The sequence below is a fragment of the Nerophis ophidion genome, linkage group LG23 (assembly GCF_033978795.1).
Source record: "Nerophis ophidion isolate RoL-2023_Sa linkage group LG23, RoL_Noph_v1.0, whole genome shotgun sequence".
Classification (NCBI taxonomy): Eukaryota; Metazoa; Chordata; class Actinopteri; order Syngnathiformes; family Syngnathidae; genus Nerophis; species Nerophis ophidion.
The window spans coordinates 17,025,909-17,046,847 of NC_084633.1; the positions used below are offsets into that span (position 1 = coordinate 17,025,909).

At 38.7% G+C, this 20,939-nt stretch overlaps 2 protein-coding genes across 3 annotated transcripts in view; both read right to left on the reverse strand.

Moving 5' to 3' along the window:
• Positions 1-6,787, reverse strand: part of LOC133541559 (zona pellucida sperm-binding protein 3-like) — a 30,880-nt gene extending 24,093 nt beyond the window's left edge. Inside the window, exons 1-3 of one of the 2 annotated variants that reach the window (XM_061885028.1) lie at positions 6,750-6,787; positions 4,655-5,156; positions 460-572 (exon numbers count right to left, since the gene is read on the reverse strand). In XM_061885028.1, the coding sequence (XP_061741012.1) occupies positions 460-572; positions 4,655-5,008 (467 nt within the window). In that variant the 5' untranslated portion in view covers positions 5,009-5,156; positions 6,750-6,787. Of the gene's footprint in view, positions 1-459; positions 573-4,654; positions 5,157-6,531; positions 6,552-6,749 lie in introns of those variants that run through there. The other variant, XM_061885029.1, reaches the window with a different exon arrangement.
• Positions 6,788-10,135: 3,348 nt separating this feature from the next.
• Positions 10,136-18,923, reverse strand: LOC133541560 (zona pellucida sperm-binding protein 3-like). Its single transcript, XM_061885030.1, has 10 exons — positions 18,513-18,923; positions 18,331-18,446; positions 18,165-18,268; positions 15,436-15,610; positions 12,778-12,895; positions 12,620-12,703; positions 12,409-12,559; positions 12,184-12,339; positions 10,402-10,500; positions 10,136-10,346 (listed from the first exon to the last, which is right to left on the reverse strand). The coding sequence occupies exons 1-10, from the start codon at positions 18,876-18,878 to the stop codon at positions 10,156-10,158; spliced, it is 1,560 nt and encodes a 519-aa protein (XP_061741014.1). The 5' UTR covers positions 18,879-18,923; the 3' UTR covers positions 10,136-10,155.
• Positions 18,924-20,939: the final 2,016 nt, after the last annotated feature.

Below are 20,939 nucleotides of genomic sequence, written 5' to 3' on the forward strand. Positions count from 1 at the left end.
CGTATACTTAAATCAGCCTGTTCACTATTCTTTATTTATTTTTAATTGCCTTTCAAATGTCTATTCTTGGTGTTGGATTTTATCAAATAAATTTCCCCAAAAATGCGACTTATACTCCAGTGCGACGTATACATGTTTTTTTCCTTCTTTTATTATGCATTTTCGGTCGGTGCGACTTATACTCCGAAAAATACGGTACATTATGAGTCGAAAGAAATACTAAAATTATACCAAAGTGGATTTGGGAAAGGAAGAAACAGTGCAGTTGGAAAAGGAAATTAGACAAGAAAAGGACAAATTAATAAAGAAAGTATAATTGCAGTATTTTTTGACACACAGAAAGCTTGTGTTGTTGAAACAAGGGTTGCTGATAACAAATACATTTTGGATTAAAGCAATAATGTACAGATGGATAAAAGACTTAAGTGGAACAATTTTAGTAAAAATAGAGAATGTTACCTTCTATAGTGACAGGAAACGGGAATAACTGCTTCGGTCAGCCTCGTGATGACATGACGGGGCCGAGGTGAAAAGGTCAGATGGTTGGAATAAATAACGGAGTCGTCGGATAACTGCAGATGAAAAAGAAAAAAAACAAAAACAAACACATTTTATACATTGTTTAGGTTACACAAAACACTACAACAATGAATATAGACGTTTGTAACACTATTTTAGTGATTCTCAAACTGTGGTACTCCATCTAATAGTTAAACTAACGTTAAAGTGGCGGGCCGTGAGTTTCTCACCTAGGCCGAGGTTAGAGTCCGCCCTGAGATCGGTAAGTTGTGAGTTCAAACCCGGGCCGAGTCATGCCAAAAACTATAAAAATGGGGCCCATTACCTCCCTGCTTGGCACTCAGCATCAAGGGTTGGAATTGGGAGTTAAATCACCAAAAATGATTCCAGGGCGTGGCCACCGCTGCTGCTCACTGCTCCCCTCAACTCCCAGGGGGTGATCAAGGGTGATGGGTCAAATCAGAGAATAATTTTGCCATACCTAGTGTGTGTGAGACAATCATCGGTACTTTAACTTCCTAGGGCAGGGGTCGGCAACCCAAAATGCTGAAAGAGCTATATTGGACCAAAAATACAAAAACAAATCTGTTTGGAGCCGCAAAAGAAAATTTAAAAGCCATATTACATACAGATAGTGTGTCATGAGATATACATTTAATTAATCAAAGGAAACTAAATGAGCTCAAATATAGCTACAAATGAGACAATGATGCAAGTTGTACATATAGCTAGCCTAAATAGCATTGATTAGCTTGCAGTCATGCAGGGACCAAATATGTCTGATTCGCACTCCACACAAGTCAATAACATCAACAAAACTCACCTTTGTGCATTCACGCACAATGTTAAAAGTTTGGTGGACAAAACGAGACAGAAAAAGAAGTGGCAATAAACACGTCCTAGAAAGTCGGAGAAAAATGTTCATGTAAACCAGGGGTGCCCATTACGTCGATCGCGAGCTACCAGTCGACCGCGGGGGGTGTGTCAGTCGATCTCCAGCCAGGTTTAAAAAAAAAAATAGACCTAAAAATGAGTGATCATCAATCTTCACCAAGACGTCACTTAAATGACATTCACGGTACCGGAGGGTCTTGTGAGATGACGCTGGCTGCTGCAAGATCATTATTATTAAAATATGACAGAGAGGAAGGCGAGAAACACTTTTTATTTCAACAGACTCTCGCGCCGTACCTTCCGTCAAAACTCTAAAGGCCGACTGCACATTTCCTATCTTCACAATAAAAGCCCTGCTTCATGCTGCCTGCGCTAACTAAATACAGAGTCTCGGAAAACTGGCGTGCACAAGCGATCCCTCAGAAAGCTGGCGTGCACATCACTTGTGCACGCCAGCTTTCCGAGACTCTTATTTTGTTAGCGCAGGCAGCATGAAGCAGGGCTTTTATTGTGAAGATAGGAAATGTGCAGTCGGCCTTTAGAGTTTTGACGGAAGGGACGGCGCGAAAGTCTGTTGAAATAAAAAGTGTTTCTCGCCTTCCTCTCTGTCATTTTTTCATAATAATGAACTGGCAGCAGCCAGCGTCATCTCACAAGACCCTCGGGTGCCGTGAATGTCAATCAAGCAAGCTACGGAATTTGCCGCCAATGTTTTTCTTGTAAAGTGTATGGAAGCTGGATGAATTAGATGCCAAAAACCAACCACTTTCATGTGGTATTGTACAGAAAGGACAACTTTTTTTCTCCTCCATTTGAAAATGTGGGCGTTATCATCATTACTGTCTGATTCCAATCAATGCAAGTCATCAGAATCAGGTAATACACCAACTTATATTCTTGTCTTTGTGAAAGAAAGACATCTATATGTGTTACACATGCTTGTATTATCATTAAACACATTTAACTTGTTTACAAAAATGTCTCTTTCATAAATAAATAAATATAAATGATATATATAAATGAGGTAGATCCCCTCGAGTTGGTCAATTGAAAAGTAGCTCGCCTGCAGAAAAAGTGTGGGCACCCCTGATGTAAACAAACCACGGTGAGTTCAAAGACCGCCAAAATTAGTAGGACAACACGGCGCTCGCCAAATACTTTAATCAGAGAAGCATGTTTAAAGGCCTACTGAAAGCCACTACTAGCGACCACGCAGTCTGATAGTTTATATATCAATGATGAAATATTAACATTGCAACACATGTCAATACGGCCGGTTTACTAAATTGCCATTTTAAATCTCGCGCGAAGTTCCCTGTTGAAAATGTCGGTATGATGACGCGTGCGCATGACGTCACGGATTGTAGCGGACATTTTGTTTCAGCCCTGATCCCAGCTATAAGTCGTCTGCTTTAATCACACAATAACACAGTAATCTGGACATCTGTGTTGCTGAATCTTTTGCAATTTGTTCAATGAATAATGGAGACGTCAAAGAAGAAAGATGTAGGTGGGAAGCGGTGTATTGCGGCTGCCTTTAGGGACACAAACACAGCAGTTTTTTCCTTGTTTACATTCCCGAAAGATGACGTGACGCTTTACTATGGAACAGAGCAGTCAAGCCAACATGGTTCCCTACCACGTCAACCGGCAGGTTTCGGTGAGAAAATGGTGGTAATAAGTCGGCTCTTACCGTAGACATGAGTGGAGAGCTTGCGTCGTTATAATAATAATGGATTAGATTTATATCGCGTTTTTTTTATTGTTAGATACTCAAAGCGCTCACAGAGAAGTGGGAACCCATCATTCATTCACACCTGGTGGTGGTAAGCTACATCAGTAGCCAAAGCTGCCCTGGGGTAGACTGACGGAAGCGTGTCTGCCAGTTTGCGCCTACGGCCCCTCCGACCACCACCAATCATTCATTCATCATTCATTCACCAGTGTGAGCGGCACCGGGGGCAAAGGTGAAGTGTCCTGCCCAAGGACACAACGGCAGCGATTTGGATGTCAATAGGTGGGAAGCGAACCTGCAACCCTCAGGTTTCTGGCACGGCCGCTCTACCCACTACGCCATGCCGCCCCAAAAGATCAACATCAGTTAAAAAAAATCATAAAATTCTCAAGGATACAGAAGTGTTAACAATGAGTGATACATTACATTTTTATTTACGTCAAAACCACTATATCTGGATCAATTACACCATCTACCTGTTGATTGTAATCTTTGGGCAGCTGTAAAAGAGGTAGCTGCGGACTTTCTTGCCTCCTCACACCGGCTGCCCCTAAAAGTGGGATGCTTCCACTGTGTAGAAGGGGGAAAAAAAAAAATCTCAGCCCAGCCCCAACGGCTGCCTTCGCTTCGCCTTGTCAAGAAACGTGGCTTCCCTGAGAGACACTGGCGGTCACCACACCCGTGGCCACACCCCCCCCCCGACTTTCAGGTACGACAGTATAATCTCACTAAAACACTAGTTACACAATAAGCAGATAAGGGATTTTCCGGAATTATCCTAGTAAATGTGTCTAATTACATCTGAATCACTCCCACTGCCGTCTTTATTTTTTTTTTAGTCTTTCACTCTTACTTTCCTCATCCACGAAAATTTCATCTTTGCTCAAATTAATGGGGAAATCGTCTCTTTCTCGGTCTGAATCGCTCTCGCTGCTGGTGGCCATGATTGCAAACAATGTTGAGATATGAGGAGCTCCACAACCCGTGACGTCACTCGCACATCGTCGGCTACTTCCGGTACAGGCAAAGTTTTTTATTAGCGACCAAAAGTTGCGAACTTTATCGTGGATGTTCTCCACTAAATCCTTTCAGCAAAAATATGGCAATATCGCGAAATGTTCAAGTATGACACATAAAATGGACCTGCTATCCCCGTTTGAATAACAAAATCTCATTTCAGTAGGCCTTTAAAATTGCAATTTAGTAAACTAAAAAGGCCGTATTGGCATGTGTTGCAATGTTAATATTTCATCATTGATAGTTAAGCTATCAGACTGCGTGGTCGGTAGTAGTGGCTTTCAGTAGGCCTTTAAACATGCTTCTCTGATTCAAGTATTTGACCAGCGCCGTTTTGTCCTACTAATTTCGGCGGTCTTTGAACTCACCGTGGTTTGTTTACATGAACATTTTTCTCCGACTTTCTAGGACGTGTTTATTGCCACTTCTTTTTCTAGTAGTGGCTTTCAGTAGGCCTTTAATTAACGTGCTCCAGTCTCAGGTACTTACTGATAACTGGGTGCCGCAGTCCAGCAGCCCGGCTTTGATGATGTAATTGCCATCGGCGTCAGGGAGGGCCTGACACGGTCTAGAACCCGAATGCTCCGCACCGCCGAGAAAAAGCTCTCCGGGAGACACGAGCTGTCTCGATCCAAACACGTTGGCCGTCACCTCTATGATCATCGACCTCTCCGTGCACGTCACCTGCACGGGTTGCCTTCCCTCACTCGTCACGTCGTTCTCGTCCACGCCGACGGATTTATACTCGCGGCCATCTTTGTCGACGACCGGTCCGTCCTTCAAGTTTCTGACTGCAGAGGAACGGGACAACAGCAGCGCCAAAGACAGAAAGATGGCCAGCATTGTGTCGATTCCTTACAAATAGGCTGCAGTGTGGAGTCAAATAGCCAGCTTGGTTTGAGCAATCAGGTCATGTGGGAGGACAGGTGGAAGTATTTAAGCAAGACTTGGTCTGATTGGTTCAGTCATTCTCCTCCATGTTTACTTGTTCCTAAAGTGGATGAAAAGCCAGTTAAACATATGTGTATAAACATACCCGTGTCTCTTTGTGGACTAGTTTGCTCGCATTATTGGTTAATTTTAGCACAGGGGTCAGCAACCTTTTTGAAACCAAGAGCTACTTCTTGGGTACTGATTAATGCGAAGGGCTACCAGTTTGATACACACTTAAATAAATTGCCAGAAATAGCCAATTTGCTGAATTTACCTTTAATAAATAAATCTATATATATATATATATAAAAAAAATGGGTATTTCTGTCTGTCATTCCGTCATACATTTTTTTTCCTTTTACGGAAGGTTTTTGTAAAGAATAAATGATGAAAAAAACACATAATTGAACAGTTTAAAAGAGGAGAAAACAGGAAAAAAAAGAAAATTAAATTTTGAAACATAGTTTATCTTCAATTTCGACTCTTTAAAAGTCAAAATTCAACCGAAAAAAATGAAGAGAAAAACTAGCTAATTCAAATCTTTTTGAAAAAATTTAAAAATGAATTTATGGAACATCATTAGTAATTTTTCCTGATTAAGATTAATTTTACAATTTTGATGACATGTTTTAAATAGGTTAAAATCCAATCTGCACTTTGTTAGAATATATAACAAATTGGACCAAGCTATATTTCTAACAAAGACAAATCATTATTTCTTCTAGATTCTCCAGAACAAAAATTTTAAAAGAAATTCAAAAGACTTTGAAATAAGATTTACATTTCATTCGACAGATTTTCTACATTTGCCAGAATATTTTTTTATTTATTTTAATCATAAGTTTGACGAAATTTTTCAAAAATATTCTTCGTCGAAAAAACAGAAGCTAAAATGAAGAATTTAATTAAAATTTATTTATTATTCTTTACAATAAAAAAATACAAATACTTGAACATTGATTTAAATTGTCAGGAAAGAAGAGGAAGGAATTTAAAAGGTAAAAAGGTATATGTGTTTAAAAATCCTAAAATCATTTTTAGGCTGTATTTTTTCTCTAAAAATTGTCTTTCTGAAAGTTATAAGAAGGAAAGTAAAAAAATAAATACATTTATTTAAACAAGTAAAGACCAAATGTTTAAAATATTTTCTTGGATTTTCAAATTCTATTTGAGTTTTGTCTCTCTTAGAATTAAAAATGTCGAGCAAAGTGAGACCAGCTTGCTAGTAAATAAATAACATTTAAAAAATATTGGCATCTCACTGGTAAGTGCTGCTATTTGAGCTATTTTTAGAACAGGCCAGCGGGCGACTCATCTGGTCCTTGCGGGCTACCTGGTGCCCGCGGGCACCGCGTTGGTGACCCCTGCTCTAACATCTTGTGTGTAGAGAAAGTGGAAATGTTTGTTTTGGGTAACGGAGTTTAACGACTCACTGTCGACATCTGCTGGACGTTAGGGGAATGGCAACCTTGGATTTCTGGCTCGTTTCAAACAAAACACCTCAAATCGCAATCAGAAACAATTCAATATGAAACTTAACATACAAATACTGTAACCATTCGACTTTTCGTTCGTTTATCTGACTCTATATAATCAAGATGATCATGATTGGCTTGTATTTAGGGTTCGGCGCCATTAAGACACTACTTACCATTTGGGGCCCTGTTGACAACATCCGGGTACTTCCGCGTAAACACGCATGCGCACAAAATGCCAAGTTTGGAAGACGGCTGTAAATTTCCCACGGCTCTGGTTCAATTTCCGAGTTTTTACCTGTTGCCAAACAATTGATATCGTTGTTAAAAACATTTAAAGTGATTTAGGTATACCTTTTTGTTTGTTCATATTTTTATTTATTTGTTATATTTAATACTCTGTATTGGCTTTTGTCTTCTTTCCTTGATGTTGAAAGTGCTTTGCCTTTGTGGGAATTATAAATGTATGTTATAAATGTATTAAATTGAACTTAATGACTTATGAATATTTTTACAAACGTATGTTTGTTCAATAAAAAAAATATATATTTTTTAAAATATAAAAATAAAAAAGGTGCTCTCATTTGAACTGGCTATTGAAAGACAAGGCATGTTAGCCACGCCTACTTTTTTAAAGCACAAGTTGCATTCACAAAAGTAGGAAATTCCAGCGAAATTTTAACTTCGTTTAGGACATGCGTAGATAATTGTGGAAACTACAACACCTTGAATTGATTAACGTGGACCCTGACATAAACAAGATGAAAAACTTATTCGGGTGTTACCATTTCAATAAATCAATCAGTTTATTCATATAGCAAGGAAAAACTCACCCCCGTGGGACGTCGATGTGAATGACTATGAGAAACCTTGGAGAGGACCACATAAGTGGGCAACCTTCCCCCCCTTCTAGGGGAGACTGAAAGAAATTGACATCGAGTGGGTCTATCGTAATATTGTGAAAGTCTAGTCCATAGTGGATCTAACATAATAGTGAGAGTCCAGTCCATAGTGGATCTAACATAATAGTGAGAGTCCAGTCCATAGTGGATCTAACATAATAGTGAGAGTCCAGTCCATAGTGGATCTAACATAATAGTGAGAGACCAGTCCATAGTGGATCTAACATAATAGTGAGAGACCAGTCCATAGTGTATCTAACATAATAGTGAGAGACCAGTCCAAAGTGGGACCAGCATGAGACCATCCCGAGCGGACATGGGTCAGCAGCGCAGAGATGTCCCCAACCAATGCACAGGGGAGCGGTCCGCCCTGGGTTCCAACTCTGGACAGCCAGCACTTCATCCATGGCCACCAGACCTGTTCCCCCCCCCCTCCCTCTCCTCCACAAGGGAAAGGGGGGCAGATCAACTGATCTAAAAAGGGGGTCTATTTAAAGGCTAGAGTAAACAAATGAGTTTTATAATGGGACTTAAATGCTTCTACTGAGGTAGCATATCTAACTACTAGGGGTGTGGGAAAAAATAGATTCGAATACGAATCGAATCGTTTACGTTGTGAGATTCAGAATCAATTCTCAATTCTCAAAATCGATTTATATATATATATATATATATATATATATATATATATATATTTTTTAGCAATCCAACAAACAATACACAGCAATACCATAACAATGCAATCCAATTCCAAAACCAAACCTGACCCAGCAACACTCAGAACTGCAATAAACAGAGCAATTGACACAAACACGACACAGAACAAACCAAAAGTAATGAAACAAAAATGATTATCAACAACAGTATCAATATTAATAATAATTTCAGCAAAGCAGTGATTAAAAATCCCTCATTGACATCATTAGACATTTATAAAAATAAATACAAAAAAGAACAATAGTGTCACAGTGGCTTACACTTGCATTGCATCTCATAAGCGTGACAACACACTGTGTCCAATGTTTTCACAAAGATAAAATAAATCATATATTTGGTTCGTTTAATAGTTAAAACAAATTTACATTAATGCAATCAGTTGATAAAACATTGTCCTTTACAATTATACTTTTTTTTTTTTAAATCTACTCTGCTAGCATGTCAGCAGACTGGGGTAGATCCTGCTGAAATCCTATGTATTGAATGAATACAGAATCCTTTTGAATCGGATAAATATCGTTTTTGAATCGAGAATCGAATCGAAAAATCGATATATCGAACCGTGACTCCAAGAACAGATATTGAATCAAATCGTGGGACACCCAAAGATTCACAGCCCTACTAACTACTAATTTAGTGGTCAATTGTACAGAATACATACTGTGCAATCTGAATAAGTTTCAATCAAAAAAGCTCATTTTGTAGTCAAATTCCAGACTTCCCATAATTGCAGCAACTCTACTTTTAATTATAATTTATAAAAAAGGTCAGCATATATGAATAAACAGGGTTTTTTTCAGATTTCAAGATATCAAATTTAAGACTTCAAGACCATTTTTTTCATAACGTCTTGCATTCGTGGCGTAACATTCCATCTTTTGACTTCCATTATTCCATTCAACACAATGTTTACAAACTCTTCCCTCCTCGATGGCTCCACATTTGGGTACTAAATAGGACTGCGAACCTTTGGGCCACGATTTGATTCAAAATCGATTTCTCAATTCAACACGATTCTCGATTCAAAATGATTTTTTTGCCGTTTTAAAAGGATTCTCTAATTATTCAATACATAGGATTTCAGCAAGATTTACCCCAGTCTGCTGACATGCAGAGTAGTAGATTTTTGTAAAAAGCTTTTATTATAAAAATTATGTTTTACAAACTGATTGCAATGTCAATTTTAACTATTAAAACGAAACCAATATATGACTTGTGAAAATATTGGAGACTGTGTTGTCAAGCTTATGAGATGAAAGTGTTATCCACTGACTTTTTTTAATAAATGTCTAATGACAGAGGGATTTTTAATCACTATGCTGAAATGATACTGTTGATAATCATTGTGTCAGTACTTTTGGTTTGTTCTGTCGTGTTTGTCTCTCAATTGCAGTTCTGAGTGTTGCTGGGTCAGGTTTGGTTTTGGAATTGATTGCATTGTTATGGTATTGCTGTGTATTTTGTTGGATTGATAAAAAAAAAAAAAAAAATTGCCTTTAAAAATGAGAATCGCGATTCAAATTCGAAGCGATTTTTTCCCCTGGTACTAAACACTATTAGTTTCCACCCACCGGCTTCAAGCACACTAAATTGGTCATTCGGGAGGCAAATTGTTAAAATTTTATTTACCCATCTTAGTTTTCTCCACTGCTATGTTTAGCTGTAACAATGCTTAACAGAACACTAACTGCTGGTGAGCAATTGACAGGTCACCTACTTTAGTTCCATTTTGTAGTTACGTTTTAGCCTCCGCAAAAATGTCAACATTTCAGAGGGACTGAAGTTTATCCAGATTTTACATAAAAGTATCAAAAGGTTTAAGACCTTGAGAATTTTAAGGTCTTAAATTCTAATTATTGGATTTAAGACCCCACGGATACCCTGAATGAATTTGTTGATTAATGCTTTATCCACCAGTCAGGTTGCAATTAAGAGCAGATACATTTGATTAGATTAGTTTTTATTATTTCTTTGGGTCGCTCATAGCAGCTTGGTCCATTTGGGAGTCAGTTGAATTGGACAAGAGGGTCACGTCTGTCTCAGACTGAGCGACAGGCCACAGGTCTACTACGTCCGACGTGGAGTTGTCTTCCTGTCCACCCTCAGGAAGGATCACGGTGTGTTCAGGAGGTCCGCTTTCATCTTCCTCATCATCTATGATTACAATCCGGTTATCACTTGTCATGAAGTGAAGAAAATACTGCTTTACCTTCCAGATAGTTTGAGAATTCCTCAAGAGGGATGTCATCTTCATTGTCAGACGTCAGCTCTTCATCCTGGTTTGAGGTGACCAGACCCTTCTCCAGGTCTAAATATGGAAGCACACTTTAGCAACGTTTTTCAACCTTTTGAGCTTAGGCACATTTTTTATGTTGAAAAAACCCAGAGGCATACTATCAGCAGAAATAAAATTAAACTCTGTTGACAGTAGGAAGTTGTTTATGACTAACCAAGCATCAATATATCTAAGAAGGTCTACTGTCACAACCCATAACTTGAGTTTTTTGCAGTTTTCCTGTGTGTAGCATTTTAGTTCTCGTCTTGCGCTCATACTGATGCTTTTCCTGTTTAGTATGAGTTTCCTGGCTTCTTTAAACACTATTCCCTACACCTAATTTGTTTTAGTAATCAATACTTTGTGTTGCTATCCTTTGTGGGGACATTGTCATGGTCGTATGTCTTGTTCTGTACATTGTATTTCTATAGCGTTTCGTAAGTTCTACAGGATTGCTTGTTATTTTTATTGGATAGTAGTCTATTTCAATTGTTAGATTTTCCTTTATATACCTCTTGTGTTATTTATTTGACCTCATTTGTTCCCACAACCGCACCTTAAATTGGAGTCTTCAATCTCGTTATATGCAAATATGACAAAGTATTCTACTTTATGGACGCTGTCTTTGCTCCACAGTAAGTCTTTGCTGTTGTCCAGCATTCTGTTTGTTTGAATTTAAATTGCAGCCAGTTCGGTTTTAGTTTTGTTTGGTGTAGCCTTCCCTAAGCTTCAATGCCTTTTCTTTAGGGGCACTCGCCTTTTGTTTAAGCATTAGATACATTTTACCTGCAGTCTAAATATTGTGATCACAACGTTCTAACATCTACAAAAGGTATTGGCTGCCCCCTGCTGATATGGAAGAGTATTGCATGGTTCCTCTGCCAAGCTCTAGACAGCACTAACATTTGCAAACTATAATTACTGGTTTGCAAAACATTAACCCAAACAGATGAAATTTTATAGTTGGGTGTGCTGATAATAATGTCACCTATTTGGGTTAAAATGTTTTTAATCCATTGGGGAGGAGACCCTGCCCCAAGTGGAGGAGTTCAAGTACCTAGGAGTCTTGTTCACGAGTGAGGGAAGAGTGGATCGTGAGATCGACAGGCGGATCGGTGCGGCGTCTTCAGTAATGCGGACGTTGTACCGATCCGTTGTGGTGAAGAAGGAGCTGAGCCGGAAGGCAAAGCTCTCAATTTACCGGTCGATCTACGTTCCCATCCTCACCTATGGTCATGAGCTTTGGGTCATGACCGAAAGGATAAGATCACGGGTACAAGCGGCCGAAATGAGTTTCCTCCCTTAGAGATAGGGTGAGAAGCTCTGCCATCCGGGAGGAACTCAAAGTAAAGCCGCTGCTCCTTCACATCGAGAGGAGCCAGATGAGGTGGTCCGGGCATCTGGTCAGGATGCCACCCGAACGCCTCCCTAGGGAGGTGTTTAGGGCACGTCCAACCGGTAGGAGGCCACGGGGAAGACCCAGGACACGTTGGGAAGACTATGTCTCCCGGCTGGCCTGGGAACGCCTCGGGATCCCCCGGGAAGAGCTAGACGAAGTGGCTGGGGAGAGGGAAGTCTGGGTTTCCCTGCTTAGGCTGCTGCCCCCGCGACCCGACCTCGGATAAGCGGAAGATGGATGGATGTTTTTAATCCAAATGTGAAATTAAATGATCCCCACAGCAAAACACTGATTTAATTTGGGTTGAAATAAATTACCCTGTTTGTAGCTGAGGCCGCTCTTCCACTGGCTGCCATAATGCGCAGGTCTGCCGAGCGTCTGGAGGACTGGAGACACTTCCTCAGGAACCATCCAACTCTTCTGCTTGGCCGGCAGCACCAACATCGGACCCACTCGCGCCTCCTCTTCCCAAACTGGAATGGATTAGAGTTACAGGAAAAAAAAAAGGCCCGCTAGTGGCATTGCAGGAGCCGTGACTATACCGTTAGCAGGAAGTCTGCTCCTCCACTGCGGTTCAGACGCGTCAATCTTGCTGAAACCCCGAGGACCGAACTTGGCGGGCTTATTGAGCATTTGTCCGACGTCGCTTTGACAATACCCACATAAGTAGTCGTTGCCATCAGCTGACCTCCACCTGGAGAACAAAATCTGTTCACACCCCTTTTCATCCATGCAAACTTAAGCCAATACTTTCCTCCCGTTGACGAAAGTGCAGGCTTTGTTGGGCACCTCTGCGTCGGTGACAGGCACCGCGTTCAGGTGGCATGTGATGTAAAGCTGCAGGCAGGAAACAGACATTTTATACAGAGAACCACAAAACAAGTTCGCTTTGAAGAGCGGGAGACACTAACCTCTCCTCGGTCTTCATTGTGGAACCTGAAAGCGTCAATGACCAACTGGAGCTTGTCGTCTTGTGTGCGGACTACGAAATGAGACTTGGAACCCGGAAGCTTGGAATCCAGCAGGCACCTATTCAGAGGTAGGAGTCAGCATTCCATTTAAAAAAGTGGTACAGTATTTTTCGGACTATGTCGTTTTTTGTTTTTTTTCCCCCCATAGTTGGGCCGGGGGTGCGACTTATACTCAGGAGTGAAATTAACACTAATGTAAAATATCAAATATTTATCTTATTCATGTTAGAGACTAGATGTATACAATTTCATGGGATTTGGCAATAAGAAGTGACAGATTGGTAAATATATAGCATGTTCTATATGTTGTATTTGAATGACTTACCATAATACAGGGGTCACCAACACGGTGCCCGTGGGCACCAGGTAGTCCGTAAGGACCAGATGAGTCGCCCGCTGGCCTGTTCTAAAAATAGCTCAAATAGCAGCACTTACCAGTGAGCTGCCTCTATTTAAAGTTTACTAGCAAGCTGGTCTTGCTTTACACGACATTTTTAATTCTAAGAGAGACAAAACTCAAAAATGAGTCAATTTTTTTTTTACCTTGCTTACAACTTTCAGAAAGACAATTTTAGAGAAAAAAAAATAAAAATTTTAGGATTTTTTTAAACACGCCTTTTAAATTCCTTCCTCTTTCCTGACAATTTAAATCAATGTTAAAGTAATTTTTATTGTAGAGAATATTTTCATTTAATTTTTCATTTTAGCATTTGTTTTTTGACAAAGAATATTTGCGAAAAATTTCTTCTAATTTATGATTAAAATTCCCAAAAATTATCCTGGCAAATCTAGAAAATCTGTAGAATGAAATGTAAATCTTATTTCAAAGTCTTTTGAATTTCTTTTAAAATTTTTGTTCTGGAAAATCTAGAAGTAATTGTCAGAAATATGGCTTGGTCCAATTTGTTATATATTGTAACAAACTGCAGATTGGATTTTAAACTATTTTAAAAAGATGTCATCAAAATTCTAAAATTAATCTTAATCAGGAAAAATTACTAATGTTTCATAAATTTAAATGTTTTTTCAAAAAGATTTGAATTTGCTAGTTTCTCTTTTTTTTGGTTGTATTTTGACTTTTATAGAGTCCAAATTGAAGATAAACGGTTTCAAAATTTAATTATTTTTCTCAAACTGTTCTAGTGTTTTTTTCATCATTTATTCTCTACAAAAACCTTCCGTAAAAGGAAAAAAAATGTAAGATGGAATGACAGACAAATATCTATATATAGATTTATTTATTAAAGGTAAATTGAGCAAAATGGCTATTTCTGGCCATTTATTTAAGTGTGTATCAAACTGGTAGCCCTTTGCATTAATCAGTACCCAAGAAGTAGCTCTTGGTTTCAAAAAGGTTGCTGACCCCTACCATAATATGTTAAGTTAACATAGCAGGCACCTTCTCAGTTGGTTATTTATGAGTCATATAACACTTATTCAGCCTGTTATCTTTTATTTATTTTAAAATTGTATTTCAAATGTCTATTCTTGGTGTTTTTTTTTTTTTTTTAATTTCCCCAAAAATGTGACTTGTTTTTTTTCCATTCTTTGTATGCATTTTCGGCAGGTGCGACTTATACTCCGAAAAAAACGTAACTGGGTTATACTTCTATAGCGCTTTGACACCATTCACACACTGATGGCGGGAGCTGCCATGCAAGGCCCTAATCACGACCCATCAGGAACAAGGGTGAGGTCGTAAATTCAAACCCTGGCCGAGTCATATTAAGACTAAAAATGGGATCCATTACTTCCCTGCTTGGCACTCAGCATCAAGGGTTGGAATTAGGGGTTAAATCACCAAAATGATTCCCGAGCGCGGCCACCGCTGCTGCTCACTGCTCCCCTCACCTCTCAGGGGGTGGATATAAGGAGATGGGTCGAATGTAAAGAATAATTTTGGCACTCCTAGTGTGTGACTAGTGTTACTTTAAGTGTCTTGCTCAAGGGCACAAACATGACTAGGTTGGTAGATGGGGATCGAACCAGGAACTTTAAGGTTGCTGGCATGGCCACTCCCAAGTTAAATTACCTCCGGCAACTCTGGATTTAGTTAGCAAAGCTTTGCATTCAAGTAGAATTTTCTCATCCTGACTATATAGTACAGTGCTTCTCAAATGGTGTGATTTTCCAAAAATATTCTAAAAAAACAATGCAATATTCAGTGTTTACAGCTAGATTTTTTTGTGGACATTTTCCATAAATGATGTTAAAGATTTTTGCGAAGAAATGTTTAGAATTAAGTTCATGAATCCAGATGGATCTCTATTATAAGTTGATGATAACTTCTATGTGTAGAAATCTTTATAATTGAATCACTTGTTTATTTTTATATCTTTTCTGAATAGTTCAAGACTACAACAAATGAGCAATATTATGCAATTTAATAAATCCGAAACTGATGACATAATGCTGTATTTTACTTCATCTTTTTTTCCAACCAAAAATGCTTTGCTCTGATTAGGGGGTACTTGAATTAAAAAAATGTTGACAGCATGTACATCACTAAAAAAAGATTGAGAACCACTGCTCTAGTAGATGGTCTCAGGTGTACCTAATAAAGTGTCCATAAGGGCTGCTGGTTTTAGAGACGCTCACCCGTGTTCGATGAAGACATAGCGCGGCATGGAGTGGATGTCGGGCTGCAGAGTGGCCACGCAGCTGCTCAGGAACACGCGGAGCCCCATGTGGTGCCCCACTCGCACAGAGGCCTCCATGAAGATGGACTCGCCCAGGAAGTAGACGTTTGAGCTCCTCTCGGACAGCCAGTCATCTGCAACGTGAATGGAAACAATGACTCGGGCTTTGAGCGCTTTTTCCAACAGCGACAATCTGGCAAACTTTTTTCCCCAGTTTTATTGGCGGCCCTTACGGTCAACGAGCAGTGGCGGATGCATTCCAAAGCACTCACAGATCAGTCTGCCGAGTTGCAAAGCTGCAGTTTTTTTTTCGCCTTAGTTTGAAGTGCAAGATTATATGTAAAGGTTTCTTTACCGTGACCTTCCATTCCCATGGTTTATGTTAATGAGCCAGTCAGTAGATAGTGTCACACCCTCCAGTCTTTTGAGCAAATTTGAATTATAAACCATGGGAGTCAAACTCTGGCCTGTGGGCCAAATTTGGCCCGCCGTGTAATTTCATTTGGCCCTTGAGGCAATATCAAACTATCAGAGCACATTCACCGCTAATACTCTTACTTCCCAACCCTCCCGATTTTCCCGGGAGACTCCCGAAGTTCATCCGTGACAATATTTGGGGTGGGCTTTAAGGGCACTGCCTTTGGCGTTCTCTACAACCTGTCACCACGTCCGCTTTTCCTCCATACAAACAGCGTGCCGGCCCAGTCACATAATATATGCGGCTTATACACACCAAATGAATGCAAGGCATACTTGGTCAACAGCCAAACAGGTCACACAGAGGGTGGCCGTATAATTTTTTTTTAACACAGTTACAAATATGCGCCACACTGTGAACCCACACCAAACAAGAATGACACATTTTGGGAGAACATCCACACCGTAACACAACAGAACAAATACCCAGAACGCCTTGCAGCATTAACTCTTCCGGGATGCTACAATATACACCCCCGCCGAAAAGAGGCATTCAATTTTTATTATACATGCCATTGATATTTAATTAGTAACTCCATTTTGCAAGTCACTATAAAAGTTATAAGCCTTGCTTGTTCAATATTCAATGCAAAACTAGTTTGGGTCCCTACTAAAAGGTTAATTTGTTCAACCTCGGCCCGCGGCTTTGTTCGGTTTTAAATTTTGGCCCACTCTAGAGTTTGACACCCCTGCTCTAAACTTTTCTTCCAGAACAGCCACTGCAAGTGAGATATCATGCAACTTAAAAAGGACAGTCATCCCATTTTTCCTGACTGAAGAGATGGTGATACCAGCTCAGTGGCCTTGTGGTTAGTGTGTCGGTAGGTTGTGAATTCAAACCCTGGCCGAGTCATATTAAGGACTAGAAAAATGGGACCCAGTTGGAATTGGGGGTTATATCACCCAAAATTATGCTTGGATGCGGACTTCCTGCTGCTCACCTCCCAGGGGGTTAGGGCGATGGGTCAAATGGATAATTTCACCTCACCTAGTGGTGTCAAGTACTTTTTTTTTTTAACACAGCTACTAGCCATGTAAAATATCACGCGAACCAGCCACTTGTTTTATACTGAAACAAGAACGAACGTGAATGAGCTAAAAAATTAAAAAATAAGTGTCCTGCCCATAGAAAAGCCTGTAACTATGAGCCACAGTGCATTATGGGACTTGTAGTCCGTGTTATGAACTGCCCAGGCACACATTTTAAGTCTCAAGTTGCATGAATATGGAAACTTTAAAGCAAGTGCATCAAATGTACAGCCCGGGGGATAAGTTTGCCAAGTATAAAAATGAGCTGAAATTTAACGAAAGAAACTGCTTGTTCTAAATGTAGAAATTCTTTGTAGATGTTACATTTGTACTAAAATAAACCACGTGTTAGTGCACTAGTCAAGGAAAATGAGCAAACTACATATCCTGTAATTTGAGATTTTTTCATCTTTATAGATTGAAAATTAACAAATAAATTGACTGATTATATTTATTCAGAACATCTAAACTACTAGCCACAACATGAAAGTAAAAAAACCCCAACAATATGACTTGTCCACTTTAAAATGTTCTTGTTCAAATTTTTTAATTCAAACCATCTGAAATGCCTTTACTTTTAATTTATCATGCTGTGATTTTACCAGTCTGGCCCAAATGGGAGTAGATTTTCCTCCATGTGGCCCCCTGATCTAAAATTAGTTTGACACCCTTGCTTTAACCTCTTAAGGCCCAAGCTCTTCACATACTTATTTTTTTTTATTTCTCTTTGGGCTTATTGGGCCCTAATTAGAATAAATAAAAATCCAATTTTAGTGTGTACACAAATGTGTACTGACATGCAAATCTGTATTTTTACTATTTTTTTTTCCAATTACCATTGTATGTTGTACTATTCTGACACCACCAGATGGCAGTATAAGTGTCCACATAAGTGGCCATAAGACCCCAATTCAGTAGTGTACAACATTTTGGAATTTAGAGCTAAAAAAAAGTGCTGTCCACTAAGACCTTTAAAAAGGTTATTAAAGTATTAGGGATGTCATGCAAACAGGCATCGGAAAGCCAGTAGCTATGCAACTTAAACACTACATTATGGGACTTTTAGTCCATCATCCAACTAGCCACTATATAAGTAATTTAGTCCTGCTTTACATATTGAACATAAATACATAATGGTAAATATACCAGGACAGGGTGTAAATAGTGCAATGATGAACCTACTTGACGTAATTCTGAGGTTAAAGTCCAGAGTTTCTACTGCAGCTTGCGTGGACTTGAAGGGGACCCATGCGGGAGAAAGGGAAGAACTGGCTAGACTGTAGCGCCTGTGTAGAAGCAGAACACATTAGAACCACATCATGTAAAATACAAAAGTATACAAACACACCTTTTGTAGTGACACTCGATTGGAATGACGGCCTCGTCCATTCGGATCAGACCATCAGGTGAAGGTGCAGGAGTGTAGATGAGCAGGTTGGTGTAGACCAGAGACTCCTCGGTCATCTGTGGACAAGATAAAGTCAGCACCAGTTTGGATCACGTTGCAAACTTAAAATACATTTTTGTTACCCAGTATTTTGTGCCACAGTCCAGCAACCTGACAAGAATCCTGTACTGGTCCTCAGCGGATGGCGTGGCCCTACAGAAGTCTTGATCGTGATCCACCCCAAGACGCAGCTCAAAGCTATCGACGGGCGCCCCCACGTCGAACAGGTCAGCTCGGATCAGGATCTCCAGGGAGTCCGGGTGGCAGGTCACACTGACCGTGTTGAGAGGCCGCCGCTGGTCCGCGGGAAGCTGTTCGTGGTCGTGTTTGGAGGCCGCCTGGTGACGCCCCGCAGGACCCTGCTTGGAGAAACGGTCCAAACGAAGAGACAGAGACGAAGACGACAGCAGCAAAAGGAGCAGAGTCACGCGGACAGGTAAAGACGCCATAACTGACCGTCTCAGCACACCACAGACAGCTTGGCCTTCAGTCTGCAGGACACCTTTTTATGCTGCAGACAATCAGGCCACGCCCTGCTCACCTGCGGCCAATTACACACTAATCACACACCCACACACTTCCTTCACTTGATGGACACTTCAAACACATTTTCTTCTTCTTCTTCTTCTTCTTGGACTGTTTGACAAGTAAAATATATTTCAGTCACTAGCTAGCAATTCTATGTATTTAACTCAGCTATCGGCTATTAGATGAGATTGAAAATGTGTCTTGTTAAACAGTTAGCTATATAGGATTAAAGAAATATATACTTTTAATATTATTATTTCAATTTAGGATTTTCTCAAGGTCATGTAAGCGTCTCTCAATGGCTGTGTGAATGTGTGTGGGAGTGGGGGGCATGGGGGTTGTTTTGTTTATCCTCTGTTATATGTTTTGGCTTGTGTTATTTTAGGAAAATAACTAATAATTAAAAAAAATATACACATATGTATATGTTTTTTTTTATCTTAAATTTACTTAAAATATATTTTCAATTAAAAAAATAATTTAAAAAATTATTGTGTATATATTTTTATTATTATTGCGTTTACTTTTTGAATTAAAATGTTAATAACATATCAACATTTATTAGGAAATAATTACACAAAACTACACAGGAGGAATATAATCTTAGAGAAAGATGTAATTTAAAACGTTTGTACGCACGTACAACACTTAAGACCTTCAGTAGTATATCAGCATGTGGAATTAAATGATGGAATGGATTAAGAAAAGAAATCAAACAATGTACTTATATGATCCGCTTTAAGAAACTCTTCCAACTTAAAGTGTTTACAAAGTACAAAGAAGAACCATGATAAACATTCTGAATTTATTTCATCCAGCCATCCATTTTTTTTTTATATCAGGGGTCCCTAAACCATGGCTCGTGGGACGGATCCGGCCCGCCAGCGTCCAAAATCCGGCCCGTGGGAATTCCCAAGTTAAAAAAAGATACATATTATTTTTAATAATATTATTATTATTATTTTAATCTGACTTCAATATAATCTAAAATGCATCTTTAGACTATATATATATATATATATATATATATATATATGGTTAGATTATGTAATTTTATTCTAAATGTTATTATTAATAATTAATGATTATTATTTAATATATATAATAATAAAGAAAAAAAATATATATATATTAAATCGGTTTAGATTATTTTATATATATATATATATATTAAATCTGTTTAAATTATTAAATTTTTTATATATACATATATATATGGTTAGATTATGTAATTTTATTCTAAATATTATTAATAATTAATTCTTATTATTTAATATATATCATAAAATACAATTAAAAAAAGATATATATATATATTAAATCGGTTTAGATTATTGTATTTTTTAAATATATATATATATATATATATATGGTTGGATTATGTAATTTCATTCTGATTATTATTATTAATAATTAATGATTATTATTTATTTCTTCTTTATTTAATTTATCCGTCTGTAAATATTAGTATTATTTAGTTTTCCTGCTGTAACTTTCTTTACTGCAGGGGCGGGTGGGGGGGGGGGGGGGGCATCGTTGGGATGGAAACAAAAAATTATTTTGACATTTATAGCTGACAACAGATATATGATGTATGTAAATATGAAGTAATGGATAGTAAAGTCTGATGCTGGAGATCAATAAAAATGAAATGAAAAAAATACCCCAAAAATATTAAATAGCGGCATCAATAAAAGTGACCATTCATACTCAGAGTTTTGCTTCCCTCAATAAAAAATACAAGGTTACAAAATATATATACATTCTATGTTTTAATACTTCACTCATATTTAACGAGTAAAAACATGAACTAAGGAAAATGCCAGATCTTACGGTAGTTTAGTACGTTTTGATACGAAAAATGAATGTACTGTAAATAGCACATTTTGGGGCATTAAACATAAATCCTTTGAAATAATGGCAACAAGCTGAAGACAAATGAAACGTTATGTTTATAGGCAAGTGGTATAGAATGTCCCGCT